The sequence below is a fragment of the Heterocephalus glaber genome, unplaced genomic scaffold (assembly GCF_053883595.1).
Source record: "Heterocephalus glaber isolate CG9 unplaced genomic scaffold, H.glaber_assembly_v1.0 deba00000546, whole genome shotgun sequence".
Lineage (NCBI taxonomy): Eukaryota > Metazoa > Chordata > Mammalia > Rodentia > Bathyergidae > Heterocephalus > Heterocephalus glaber.
The window spans coordinates 1,789,130-1,802,980 of NW_028258147.1; the positions used below are offsets into that span (position 1 = coordinate 1,789,130).

At 43.4% G+C, this 13,851-nt stretch overlaps 1 protein-coding gene across 6 annotated transcripts in view; it reads right to left on the bottom strand.

The window, feature by feature from the left end:
- The window catches only part of Pde1c (phosphodiesterase 1C), a 667,339-nt gene extending 657,014 nt beyond the window's left edge, over positions 1-10,325 (bottom strand). For 3 of the 6 annotated variants that reach the window (XR_015448679.1, XM_087204516.1, XM_087204519.1), the window contains exon 1: positions 9,992-10,322. Coding sequence is in view for 5 of the 6 variants with exons in the window: in XM_087204516.1 (XP_087060642.1) it covers positions 9,992-10,301 (310 nt within the window). In the remaining variant the exon portion in view is untranslated. Of the gene's footprint in view, positions 1-9,991 lie in introns of all 6 variants that reach the window. The other 3 variants (XM_087204515.1, XM_013076529.3, XM_087204517.1) reach the window with 3 other exon arrangements.
- Between the last annotated feature and the right edge of the window lie 3,526 nt (positions 10,326-13,851).

Genomic DNA, 13,851 nt, shown 5'->3' on the forward strand with positions numbered 1-13,851 from the left:
AAGTGTCAGGCACCAGTATCTGAAAAATAAAATAAATTCCCTCCTAGTGGCTCCAGATTTGTTAGGAGAGTAAGTAAAATCTTCTACTCCGATATACCTAGGTACAGTCCACAAAGTGAAGAATAAGGAGACACTATTTTTTCCCAGATGCCATTGATGACCCCTAAATCTTATATATGAAGGAGGGAGAAATGTTATTCAAAACTGGCTGCAGGGGCCAGGATTTAGCTCAGTGGTGCTGCCGCCTGTCCTGCAAGCACAAGGACCCAAGTTCAATCCCTGGTACCAAAAAAAAAAACTGGCTGCAGACTTCCCCTTGCTCAGCATAACATATTGATGTTTACAATAAAACCAATCCACAATGCAAAAAAATGGAATCCAGAAAACCCGATGGCATAAAATGCTGAAGTTGTGTTATTACAAGGTTAATGAAAAGCAATATTGTTCAGAAAGGCTTCCGTTTATTCAAGAACGTGTATGCATATGGGACGATGGGGGCTGATCCTTGGAGCTGATTGGTTTTTCTTGCCCTTGACAAGAAGGCAGGGAGATATACTCTCTGATCAATACCCTGTGTGGGGTGGACATAACCTGGCTGGGAGTTAATGCCAATACAAAAATCTTAAATGAAATATTAACCAATAAAATGTAACAGCATATTAAAATAATAATGGCATATACAAGCAAAGTTTTATTCTAGGAAGGCAGAGATGGTTCAATGTTAGGGAATCCATTGATTATTCATATTTATTGATCTGAGAAGAAAAGAAATACTGATTCCTTAGTGGAAGAAAGAGCATTCAACAAACTCCAACCTCTAGACTTGATTGTTTTTCTAAATTCAAACAAAATAGATCTGTGAGTATAGCCCAGCGATAAAACATTTGCCTAGCATGTGTGAATCCCCGGGTTCAATTCCCAGCACTGAAAAACAAAAAACAAAACAAAGTGCTGTAACACAAATAACTTAAACACAGAGGAAAATGACTCAAAAATGGCTTTAGTGAAAACAACAATACTAGTGATAAAAATGTGTGTAAAAAGATTCCATGAAATTGTTTTACTGAGTATAAGAATAGAAAAGTATTATTCTAAATTAATATATTTTATTCAGTTTGAGATGTTTAAATAGGCAGAACAAAAGTAGTAAATATTGAAAGTCCATGTGCAATTTTGTTTCTAACCCCATCAAATTTTGTATAATCAAGTAAACCGTTTTAAAATACATGGTTTTGAGGAACCATATCTAAGAAGAAAAGTATGGCTTGCTATATGTGGGGTCATTTCATTGGGAGGCAGCTTTAAAAGCAGCACAAGGTGCAGGCAAGGGGCTGAGATTCCTTCTTTACCCACCCTCACCACTTTTCTCTGTCCTAGGGAGCCACAGTCTGGGGTTGAGGGTCACAAAGCAGAAAGGCTGGAGAAGGGCTGGGGAGCAAAGGACTGTCATCTTTCCTTCTCCCTGTGGGGCCCACAATTACTGTGGCTGTGGAAAAAGCGACAGAATGGAAAAAGCAAGAGCTCTTACTGATTGACCGATTGCCTAGACATCTGCAGGGCCAGGTGGTGGGTAAAAATTCCTGTGCTTTAGGCTAGGGCTGGTTCCCAGAGATGAGAGCAGTGCCTGAGACCCCGAGTGCCTGGAGCCCAGGCTTGAGAGCAACTGTGCTCTGGCACAGGCCAACATGCCCCAAGTGCACGTGACCTCCAGCCTAGGGGTTGGTCGGGGTGCAGGGATATCCACGCAGCTCAGCCTTGATAGGTAAACAGGGACCTGGTGGAGCACATGATATTTCTTTGATCTAAGGTAGTGGGTCCTCCCAGAATCCCCCTGACTCCCTGGAAGTTACTGGCCCACGACTTGCTTTGGGATGACCTACACATTGATATTTAGGAGAAGGCCAACAGCCTCTGGACACTCCCTGCCCTGGGAGTGTGGCCTGGAAGGGAGGAAGATGTCCTGTTTCTCCAGGAAACTCAAACTGTAACCCTGGAGGGATTTCACCAAGAGCTTACTCTCCACTGAGAAAGGGGCCACATCATGGATTAGAAGCTGCTGGACATTTCGACAGCCCTTTTCGCATGGGGTTTTGATGTGGCCATTTGTTTACAATTTTTTAACTTGCTACTTAATAATGGACCCAATTTCATCAGCAAGCCTCACCCTTTGCTGCCAATGCCTTCTTGACCCTCACGAGTCCACCTTCTCTTTGCAGTTCGAGGGGAAGCCAGATATGGGGACATAGGTATGCAGCGAGTGCTGTCAGGAATTGGGGCAGTCGGGAAATGTGGGAGGCTCTAGTTTGAGCTAGGGGTTTGCACACATTTTCTTTTTGGAAAAATGAAGTGTTGAAAGGGTTAAATCGCAATATTATACACACAAAACACACCTTTCTATACCAGAACAGGTCTGTCTAGTGGAGGAGGAGGAGCCAACAAGGAAAAGCAGTGGCGGGGTGACCCCTTCACAGACTGGAGCAACTGCTGGACACTGTGAGTCTCAGAGGCCCAGAGTACGACTGCAGAAGAGGGAGAGTGAGGATGTGGCTGCCTTCCCCAGGTTTCAAGATCCAGGCTGCATGCTCGGAAGGGCCAGAGGTCAGCCTCTAATGAGGTGCAGGCACCGCCAGGAGCAAAGCCTGGCACTCCTCTGAGGCTTTTTCTGTTCCACCCTGTCACAAAGTATGTACAGTATGCCAAGTTCCCAACTGGCATCACCAGTTCTGTGGCACCAGCACCAACCAAGAAGATGCAGAGGCACCAGCAAAGCTGGGGCAAAGCAGGAACAGGTGCAAAGTCAGAATCCTAGTTCTAATTGAGGCCTTTCAGGAAGTGATGACCTTTTTTCCCCCTTAAATCATGCATTAAACTCTTAAGCCCCCAAACAATTTTACAAATGAAAATTCCCATTTTATAAATGAAAAATCTGACTCTCAGAGAGTTGAAGTAACTCACTCAAGACTACCCATCTAACAGCATCTACCTTGCTCCAGAGCCTGCCCTGGTAAAGTAAGCAACATTAATTCCTAGAGAAAATTTTGATTTTTAAAAATTAAAATTCCACAGGCTGGGGATATAGCTCAGTGGCACAGCACTTGCCTAGCATGCATGAGGCCCTGGGTTCAATCCTCAGTACTGCAAAAAACAAACAAACAAACCCAATAAACTATAATCTCAACTAGATGAAAGTCATACACATAAAAATTGGCATGCACATATGCCAATATAACCACTGTATAAGGTGGATCTTCTTTTGCTAAGAAGGAGAAACCCAAGCCCTCACTGCTTACATAGATGCCACAAGCATGCTTCCCACCTTCTTGGAGCATGTGTTCTGCTAGAAGAGACCAGTGCACAGCTGCATGTGAGGACTGGAGGTCAGAGATACAGGCCCTAATCCTGACTCACGTAGCACCTGTGTGACCTTAGCAAGTCCAGTCACTACTTCGAACCTCATATTTCTTCATTTATAAAATGGAATCATAGTGTCATCTCAAAGGTTTGTGGGTGGTCAAGTGAGGTTGTAATTGTTCAAATAATGTGAAAAAATATTATTATTTTAAAAAACACTTGGCACATTAAAATCCAGGGGTTAAAGGTGATTTCTTAAAAATTTCTTTTATTTACATTTAAGAAGCTGAAAGTGGAGGTGACACCAGAGAAGTTTCACCAGAGCCCATATCCCTTTCTTAGACACTTTGCTCATTAGTTCCAATTGCTGCCAACTGTGGCCCAGGATGGGAGTCCATTTTCCTGACCTCAGCCACTCTGTGAAAATCAAATCCATGTCTGATGTGTGCATGCGACTTCAAAACTCTTGATCATCCATGAGCTCATGTGATCCCAGTCATTGTGTTCACGAGCAAGTCACCAGACTCTAAAAGGATGTTGTGAACACCCCAGGGCTGGGGAAGGGGAGGGAATTCAAAGTTAGAGTGAATAAGATTCCCTTAGGAGGTTTCTTGGCCTTGTCAGAGATTCTGATTCATTAGATCTGGAGGAGCTGAAGAGGATGGATTTTAACAAGAAACACCAGTAATTCTGAGGCAGGTGATTTTCTAAGTGCACTTTGGAGTAAACTATGTAATTTAGCTCTTTTTATTTTTATTTTTATTTTTGGTACCAGGGATCAAACTCAGGACCTTGTACTTGCCAGGCAGGCACAGCGCCACTGAGCAACATCCTAAAACATGTAATTTAATAAACTAGAGTCCACTTTGAACTATTCACCTTTTTAAACTTCTACTATCATTTCTCCAACCCAATTTCAAGCTTGAATCTCAGCTTTGTAACTTAGAAGCTCTGGGATTCCCAGCAAGTAACTTTACCTTTATTATGAGCATTTTTGTTTCCTCATATGTAAAATGAGGAAAAGCAACTCTAAGGGACTACTGAGTGCAATATTTAGTGCTCTTCCCCTCCCTGAATACACAGAAGACTACATTTCCAACCTGTGTGCCTGGCTGGGGCCATGTATCAAAAGAACCAGTTAGCAGTCTAAATAGGATTAAGCCTCAAAGTCCTCTGCTAACAGGACCAAATCAGAGACCTCTGAATAGGGAGCCACTGGGGTGGAGCTATATGACCACATGCACCAGATTCTCACACCCCAATCATGTAAGAACAGATTCACTTTACAAGACTTTTGACTAATTATTCATGGCAATTTCTAAAGCCCTTTGATAAAATTAGAAATTACACAGTCAAAACCTTTGGAGGAATAGTGGAAGAATATAGGAATGTGCTTCTTATTGAGTATTTCTAATTAGTGTTGATGTATATTACTTGCCCCTAGAAGGCATATTCACACACACACACACACACACACACACACACAATCACCTTTTAGGTTGAACAATCTGAGTAAGTTGCAGACACTATAATACTCAGGATGACATAAATATGTAGAAACCGTGTCCTCACCTCAAAGAAGGTGAACATCACATGGACAGTGGTTTTTGCTTCTTCTCCTCCAGCTGTGGTCTCTCTCTGGGCTCACTCCCTTTCACTTCTCCATTGCCCTGGTTCTACTATTTAGCTTCCACTGAAGAATCGCATGGCATTATGGGAAGAGAGTGGGACTAAATCAATAGATTTGTGTCCTACCTTGGCTAGTCCATTGGTGATGGGATTCCAGTTGCAGGTGGGACTTGTCTGTTCAGCTGCTCGATTTATTTATTGGAAAAGTCCCCAAGGTTTACTAATCATGTTCCCCAGGATGTGCTAAGTGCCTGTATAAATTATGTTCTTTGAAGTCAGCACCATTTCCATTTCTCAGATAAGAAAATGGGCTCAGAGAAATTGGTTCACACAGCCAGGAAGTGTCAGAACCTCCAAGATTCCAGATGAAGACTCCAGAGCCTCTTTTTCTGATACCATGCTGTCTAGAAGAATGAATAGTGGGACACCTGAATATCTAACTAATTGCAAGTGATCTGGGATGGAGCCTGTCATCAATAATAAATTAAAGTTTATTTAAATCCCCTTTCTTTATTAAATGGGAACAATAAGGCCATCTGTCCCATCTGCCTTAGAAAATTGTCCTGAAGATCAGATGACAGAGGATCCACAGGGTCTTTCTGAGCTGTGCACGATGTGGAATCCAAGTCTTCACCTGACAGAAGCAAATGCACCGCTGGTGGCTCAGGGAGGAAGGTCATCTGTGCTGCCCTAACTTGGGACTGACTTTGGAAGTAATTACTTCAGCCACTCCAGGAGACAGGATCAAAGGAAAATGGTACTGAGACTTCTCAGCTGTGATAGGACTCTGAGACCACCAACTTGCCTCCCTAGGAGGAAGGCAGTTCCTGGAGGTAATGCCACATCCACGCACCTGTCTCACGTCTGTTCTCATCAGAGCTGCCTGTCCCTAACCGAAGCCTTAGAAGGCTGCTCGAGTTGTCTGTTTAAATTAAATCGGAACGGGGACCTGAATTAGGAGATGCTGTGAGTCTTGAAAATTAAGTCGCTGGCAGTGTCACCACCTCACCCATCCACCCACGAGTCTTTAAAATGACAAGAGTTTTGTTTTATTTTCACATTACTCAGTCCTTTCAATTCAGCTAACAATTATCCCAAAATTTTAATCCCAAGTTAAAAGTGTCACTAGTGAAGGATCATAATTATCCTGACATTTTAGAAAATGGCAAGAGAATGGTTGCTAAGGGGCTGGCAAAGTGAAGGAGAAAGACTGGTAAGTGAAAGCTATCTGAATCTAGAGTCTGTCCTCCACAGCATCTGCCCAAATCCCACACCAGAACTCAAGATGACCAACGCTGCACAGCCGATTACTAGTGGCCCTCCTGGCTGACTTCTATGATAGGACCATAGTTTTCAGACACCTGGGGACTTGTCAGAAATACAGAGTCTTAGGTTGCTTGTCTGACTTACTGATCAGGAAGTTGGGAGGAGCTCAGGTCACGTGCTTTAGCAAGCCTCCAAGCGACTGCAGCACACACTTTATTGGTCACAGAATCACCTAGGAAAGTTGGTTAAAGTGCTAAGACCACACTGTGTGGAAGAATGAGTAGTGGGACATCTGAAAATCTATTTGCCAGTGATCTGGGATGGAGCTTTTCATCAATAATAAATTAAAATATAAAAATAAATAAATTAGAGTGCTTGTTCCAGCCTGGGCTTCTGAAATTACCTCTCCAAGTGATTCTAACAAGCATCAATGTTTAGAAACCAGGAATTTTAACATCTGAGAGGGCCCTGTTAGCAGCAAATAGTGGTGACTTCATCAGCAATCACAGACTTTAAATGGAAACCAATAAGCAGATAGAAATTCTGCAAGACAGTGTTTTGTGACCGCCACTTAACAAATACTGGTTCACTTTAAAATCAGGACTGAAAGGACTCGCCTTTTCCAAATGTTAAATCAGCAGGACAAGCCGGGTACGGTGGCACAGGCCTATGATCTCAGCACTGTGTGAGGCCGAGGCAGGAAGATTGAAAGTCTGAGCCCGACCTGGGCAACTTAGCAATTTAGTGAGACCCTGTCTCAAAATTTAAAAACTTTTTTTTTTGGTACCAAGGATCGAACTCGGGTCCTTGTGCTTGTGAGGCAGGAGCTGGAACCACTGAGATAAATCCCCGGCCCTAAAAACATTTTTTTAAAGGACCAATTCATAAGCTCAGTGCAAAGTCCCTGGGTTCCATCCCTAGTATTGCAAAAGAGGAAAAACCAAAAGCAAAACAAGACTAAAAAAGAAAGTTAGAACTAAAAACTAAAAGATCCCCAGATGATTAACCAAAAAGTCACTTAATCAATCATATCAAAGTCTATCCGCATCTAGAAGAGTTTTTAATAAAAGGTAGGAGTGCCTAATAATCAACTACAGATTATTAAGAAACAGATGGCTACCTGTGGATGTTTTCTTGTTTATTTTGCTATTTGTTTATTCTGAGGTACCTATTCATTGAAAGTGGATTGAGTTCCCTCCTTTCTACCAGTGAGTGGGACCCTAAAGGTCTGAAAGCAAATGGACAAAGATATAAAATGCCCGTGTTTAATATATGCCAGGTCCTGACTCAGACTTCGACATTTTATCCAAGCAGCTTACAGAAGTAATTAAGAACACAAAGTTCCAAAGCCAGACTAACTGGGTATAAATTCTTGGTCTGTCATTGGCTGACTGTGTGAAGAGTTAATTACTTCTCTGTGCCTCAGTGTCTTCATTTGTAAAATGATTATAAATATATCCATCTCACAACCTCATAAAATAGTATTAAGCACACAACTTTGTGTGTGTTCAGTTTGGCTATAAAATATAAGTTTTAGCAAACCTAGCTAATGGGTTCCCAAGATTCTTAAGTTCTGTACTACTCTACTGAATATCACAAATTTCTAAGGAAATTTAATCTAGTCCAGCAAAGTGCCACCTTACTTCATAGATACAATTCACCTCATTTTTACAAATGAGAAAAATGTGTTCTGTCTGTAATTCCACTTCTGTAGTATCTAAACCCACTACACTTCAAAATGTAAGCTCAAGTACCTCTTTTTTAAAAGAACAAAATATAGAAATCTAATAATTTTGTGTAAGTACATTAGGTGATATAAAACCCACAATATAATTTCAATTGAAAATACTCTTTACAAAATAAAAAGGGAAGGAATGTAAAAAATTAATGGTTGTTCAATCAAAGGTTAAAGTTAAAAGTATTTACAAGGTATGTTCAATGAATCCAGAACAGAAATTAATTCAATGCAAATTCCTAAAAATTGATTTATGCCATTATACATATGTACACTAACCAAATCTTCTGCTCATACCAACAAAAGTATGCAAAGAAAATCTTGGTAGTAACCATTATGGATTCATGTTTATAATTCAACTGATATCACACACACACACACACACACACACACACACACAAAGTTACTGAAAATTTCCACAAAGGAATCCTAAATTTTATTGTATGTAACTATGGTAGATCATAATACCTTTGTATAAAACTAAATATGCATCTATATATTAGAAAATATTAAGCTGCTAGATACTTTAATAATGCCCTACTCTTGTTCAATATTTATACTTCGCCAACCATTTCTACCTCCATAATTTCTTTTAAGCTTATGACGGAGGAGATGATGCCATTATATCTGTATTTATTTTAAAAGAGAAGACTGTATGAGTTTAGCAAATATAAGTAGCCTTCCCCAGGATGCTGTGGAACTCAAATATCCTGACTCCTATTCTGGCTCTCTACCAATAAATATTACAAAGTTATATGGTCTGAATGGCAGAAAACATATTTTACAAGGAAAAGTCCTCCCTTGTCAGGACCATCTGGATGTACCGTCTTTTAAATGAAAAGAAAATGTCCATTTTAATAAAACAACAGCAAATACAAGCTAATGGAGAAACTGGCCATTTTTATAAGAAAATTCTTAAGGGAATAAGCATATATGTGTCTTCAAAGTGTAATCAAATCCCCCTCTTCACTAACTCATCTTTTGCTCTTAGGTGGACCTACATTGCCTAATTAGTTAACCGAATCCTTGAAAACTCGGCAGACAATCCTAGTGAGCGCCACCTAGTCTTCTTTGGGATGAAGTGGGAATTCATGTATGAGATTGAAAAGCCAGCAGACATATTTACCAACATTTGTAGAGCATTGATTTTTTTTTTAAATTAGTACTAAGGCATTTTACTCTCACTTGCACAAAATAAGATTTCATCCGATCAAACAGAACTTTTGAATATCTTAAACTAAAAATTTTAGAGTAGGTTTCATTATTCCCTTAGCTGATGAGGTGAAAAGATCTGGTTCAAGCATAACACTGAATAGTTTGCATAGCATGCTACAGTATACAAAGTACTTTTACATGTATGATGTCTGGGCATATTCTCCCACTACTTGTAAGGTAAGCATTATCACCATTCTTGTGTTACCAATGAAACCACTGAAACACAGGGAGACTGGCCCAAACTCACAATGAAAGCTGCAGGTGGAGATTCAGATTCACCTCTGATTCCAAATCTTGTGCGGCTTTTCATTTCTTCCACATTGCCTACCCTAAAACACATGCACACGCGCGAACTCTCTCTCACACACACACACACACACACACACACACACACACACACACTTTCCAGAACACATATCTCAGGTCCCTTCAGAAGATACTGATCCAAACGCTGGTTTCCTTCTTCACACATAAAACTAAGACTGGACCTACAGGAATCCTGTCTTTTCCCTAATTCCCTAGAGGAGACGGTGCTGGCAGGTACAAAGACGGGGAAAGGGATCCTTAGGTTGTAAGCTATCTGCCCAGCTACGTTTAAAACTCTATGAAAACCGGTCCTTCTGAAATAACCCCTACTGAACCAGAAATGAATCAACTTGTAAAAGAAGTTATGAGAAAGAGAAAGAGAAAGAGAAAAGCGAAATCCTATTGGGAGACAGAGCCTTCTCTTCTCCCCCCCGAGGTAAGCCCCCAAAAGGTGCTCCAGCGACCTGCATACGAGATGAGGAAACTCACCCTCGGGGCTGCAGCTTCCGGGCAAGTAGGGCTGGGACTTGGGCTCCCCGCGCGCCAGCCCCGGGGACCTCTCCGCGCTCTCCAGCTTCGGCAGCACGACCCCGCTCGTTGCAGTGGACTGCTCCCCCGAGGCTGCGGGAGGACTGGGGGTCTCTCCGCGCCCGAGACCGCGCTCCGAACTTTGGGGGAGCGCGAGTGGGTCTCTGGGAACAGCGGGAACAGCCAGCGGCGGCCCGAGCTGCGGTGGCGAAGAGCCCAAGTGGACCACGGTGTTGCGGGACCGCGCCAGCGCGGAGGAGACAGAGCCCATCTCCGGGGGCCACGACAGGCTTCCCGCCCCCCCCCCCCACACACACCCCTGGCCTTCCAAAGCCTTACTCCCTCCAGGCGCCGGGCACCCCAGCTGCAGGCTCCACCTGTGACCTCGCCAGCGGCTGCCCTCCTCCGCGGGGGAGGAGAAGGCTTCAGGGAGGGAGGGCGTCGCCCACCCCAGGAGCACTCAGAGCAACCTGGGTGGTGCCGGCGCCTGTCCAGCAGCCCCGGGTGATGGGGACACGTGGGGAGGAGGTAGATATACCGAGGTCCTCCGGATGCTCTGGGGAAGAAGAGGGGGCGTGGCATAAGCGAACGCTACTTTTTCTCTACTTTGTGCACTTGCTTCCTTTCTTCCTGGCACTCTGGGCCGCTTCAGTTCCCGGAGAGGATGGAAGATTTAGCGAGGGCGGAGGAAGAGTCAAGATTGTTTTCTTCTCGATTACTCTTCTTAAAGCGAATGCCACTGCTTTTGTTGGCTGTGCTCCTCTGAGGGAGCCCTGCTGGCAGCTGCCTCTCCGGCTGGCTTGGCCATCCTCCTCCCCACAGTGTTTTCTCCAGTGCCACTCACCCTGGGCGTCTCCCCTTTCTGGCCACCAAGACTGCCCACCATTCCTGGTGGAGGCTGAGGTCAGGAGGTGGAAGTGCAAGAGGAGTCTGCTCTTGGGACTTCGGCTCTGGAGAGCAAACAGGCAGGCGCCAGCAGGCCCTGGGGGCTCCGAAGACGGAAGCCAGAGCAGCCATGGGCCCTATTAATAGGCCCGCGTCCGCTGGCTGAGATGAGGCCATTGGTCCCATCTTCTATCTGGCAGCAATGAAAATAGGGAAGGCAGAAATAGGAAGAGATGCCTGGGATGATGCTTCAGCTAAAATGTTTCCAGGGAGGTTTTGTGCCTTGCCCAAGGTCTCGAAGGCATTTACTGACGTAGCTGGATCCTGTGGTACTCCTCTTTCTAGATAGGGTGGAAGATTCCTACTGCTCCCTTTCCAAAGGTTTTCAGGCACTGAATTATAAAACATGACAATTGTGCAATGCACAAGAATATCTGAGGTTGCAAAGTTCGAGGGGACAGTGACCATAGGTCATTCCTCACCTAGACGGGGAACCTCCCTTTTTCTCCATCCAGGATCTTTTTGTTTTAATGTCAGCAGGCTATGACTGGACACCATCCTCTGTAAAATATCACATACAGGGCCGGGGATTTAGCTCAGTGGGTCTGGTGCCTGCCGCAAACGTGCAAGGTTCCGAGTTTGATCCCCGGGACCAAAAAAAAAAAAAAAAAAAAAAAAAAAAATCACATACAGAAGTAAATGTAAAGTAGTATTATCATAGAGGTGGCTTCCAGAACCAATCAGATCAACAAAACCCAAAAACGGGAGGGAACAAGGGTTTTGGAATCCTCCACTGGTGTTTAGAGAACAGACAAGTCAGAGGATTTGCCAGGATGGGAAATTATCGGACAGTCCATCTCTCTTTCCCTTTGGCCTTGTTTCCAGTGAGGTGGGCAGAAGCTGAAATCCTAGGCTCTGAGCCAACAGTACACAGAGGATGCTCCACCATTTGAGTGTATACCACTATGCTGTTAGTTACTTTTCTTGTTACTGAGACAAAATACCTAACACTAAAGTTAAAGGGAGAAAGGTTTATTTAGCTTCCAGTTTATAGAGGCTTCAGTCCATAATCAGCTGGCTCGAAGACAGAGTGGCATAGCAAACAGGCATCGCAGAGGAGAAACAGTTCATAGTGGACAGAAGGTAGCAAAACAAGCAAGGGATGACCACAGCTCTTTCTATCCCTTATATCTTATCCAGGCTACTTAAGCCAGGTTACACTCATACCTTTAATTCTGGTGCCTTTGATCTTAGCATTCCACATGAATCAATTCTAGTGTCACATACTCTAGATCCAGCCACCTTTGAAAAAGCCCACTTATGACTCAGTGAGACTTTGGGGGTCTCATTTAAACACAAGCCATAATGCATACCCTCTACACCTTGAAAGGGCTCAGGGAGTCTTCTCACTTCTGACAGCATCAGGGACACATCTCCTCAGGACAGGAAAAAAGAATGCAACAGGGCCCACCTACCCATGTATAGTACTCTAGAGAAATAGAATCAATAGGACATACAGATGTAGGTATAAAGATATAGAGAAGGATTGAGATTAACTATAAGAAATTGACTTGCATAGTTATGGAAGGTAAAGTGACCCCTGACCTGTAGTTTGCAAACTGAAGACTCATAAAAGTCTGTGATGTAGTTCCAGTTCAATTCCAAAGGACTGAGAACCAGGAGAACAACAGTATAAACTCCAGTCTGAATCTGAATCTGATAGCAGAAGGCCAATGACTCTGCTTGTGAACAGCCAGGCAGACAGAACAATTCTTTATTCTACCTTTTTGTTCTGTTCAGATCTCCAAGAAATTGAGTGAAGTCAACCAGCCTTGAAGAGAGTAATCTGCTTTACATAGTCCACCAATTTCAATGTAATCTCATCCAGAAACAATCTAGAATTGGCCAAATGTCTGTGCACCCCATGCACAGCCCAGTTAACATATAAACGTAGTCACTGCACCATTTATTTATATGGCTATGGTAATTTATTTACAATTTTTAATCTCTTTTTATTCTTTCCTCACTTATTGATGGACTAACAAGCCTTGATATAAATCCTCACTCCAGGAAAACCCTGTGAAAAAGAGAGCTCCTAGGCAGGTATTTCTTATTCTTGAATCTTGATTTGGTTTTCCTGCCAACCAGACATGGGCAACTTCATTGCTATAATTTGGACATGGTTCATCCCCAACAGGTTCATGTGCTGGAGAGTTGATCCCAGTGTGGTGGTTTTGGGCAGTGGAAATGGTAAGAGGTGGGCCTAATAGAAGGTAATTAGGTCATGGGGGCTCCACACTCAACAAGGATTAATGCTGTCTCCTGGGAGTGGGTCAGGTTTCATAGAAGTGGATCAGTTTCATGACAGTGAGCTATTATAACACAAGTGCCCTTGCCCTCTCCACATCTATTATTTCCTGTCCTGGTGATGTGATCTCTCGCTCTTTCATGTGTTCCCACAATGACGTCATCAGCCATAGTGTGATATAGCCAGAAAGTCCTCACCAGAGCTGAGAAGATGCTAGGCCTATGCTGTTGGAAGGCTGGCCTATTTTCAGGTGGGTCTACCTGCTGGCTCAGGGCAGGGACCTGGAAGAAGTTCACCAAAGTTTACTTCACAAGCATTTCATCCCATTGATCATTATTGATGAAACGGTTCAGGTGATCTTTTTTTTTTTTTTGGTACTGGGGAATCGAACTCTGGTCCTTGCGCTTGCGCAGCAGGTGGCAAAACCACTGAGCTAAATCCCCGGCCCTCAGCTAATCATTTATAAGGCAAAGAATTGGAACAGGGAGGGTCTGTGACCAACTTTCTCCTAAGCAAGCAAGAGGGAATCCATTAGTCTTCTCTAAGGCTAGGAGGAAGGGTGGTTTTTGCAGAGAACTGTTTTCCAGAACACAGAAGGATGGAGTGCCATGGACTGAATGTTTGTGTC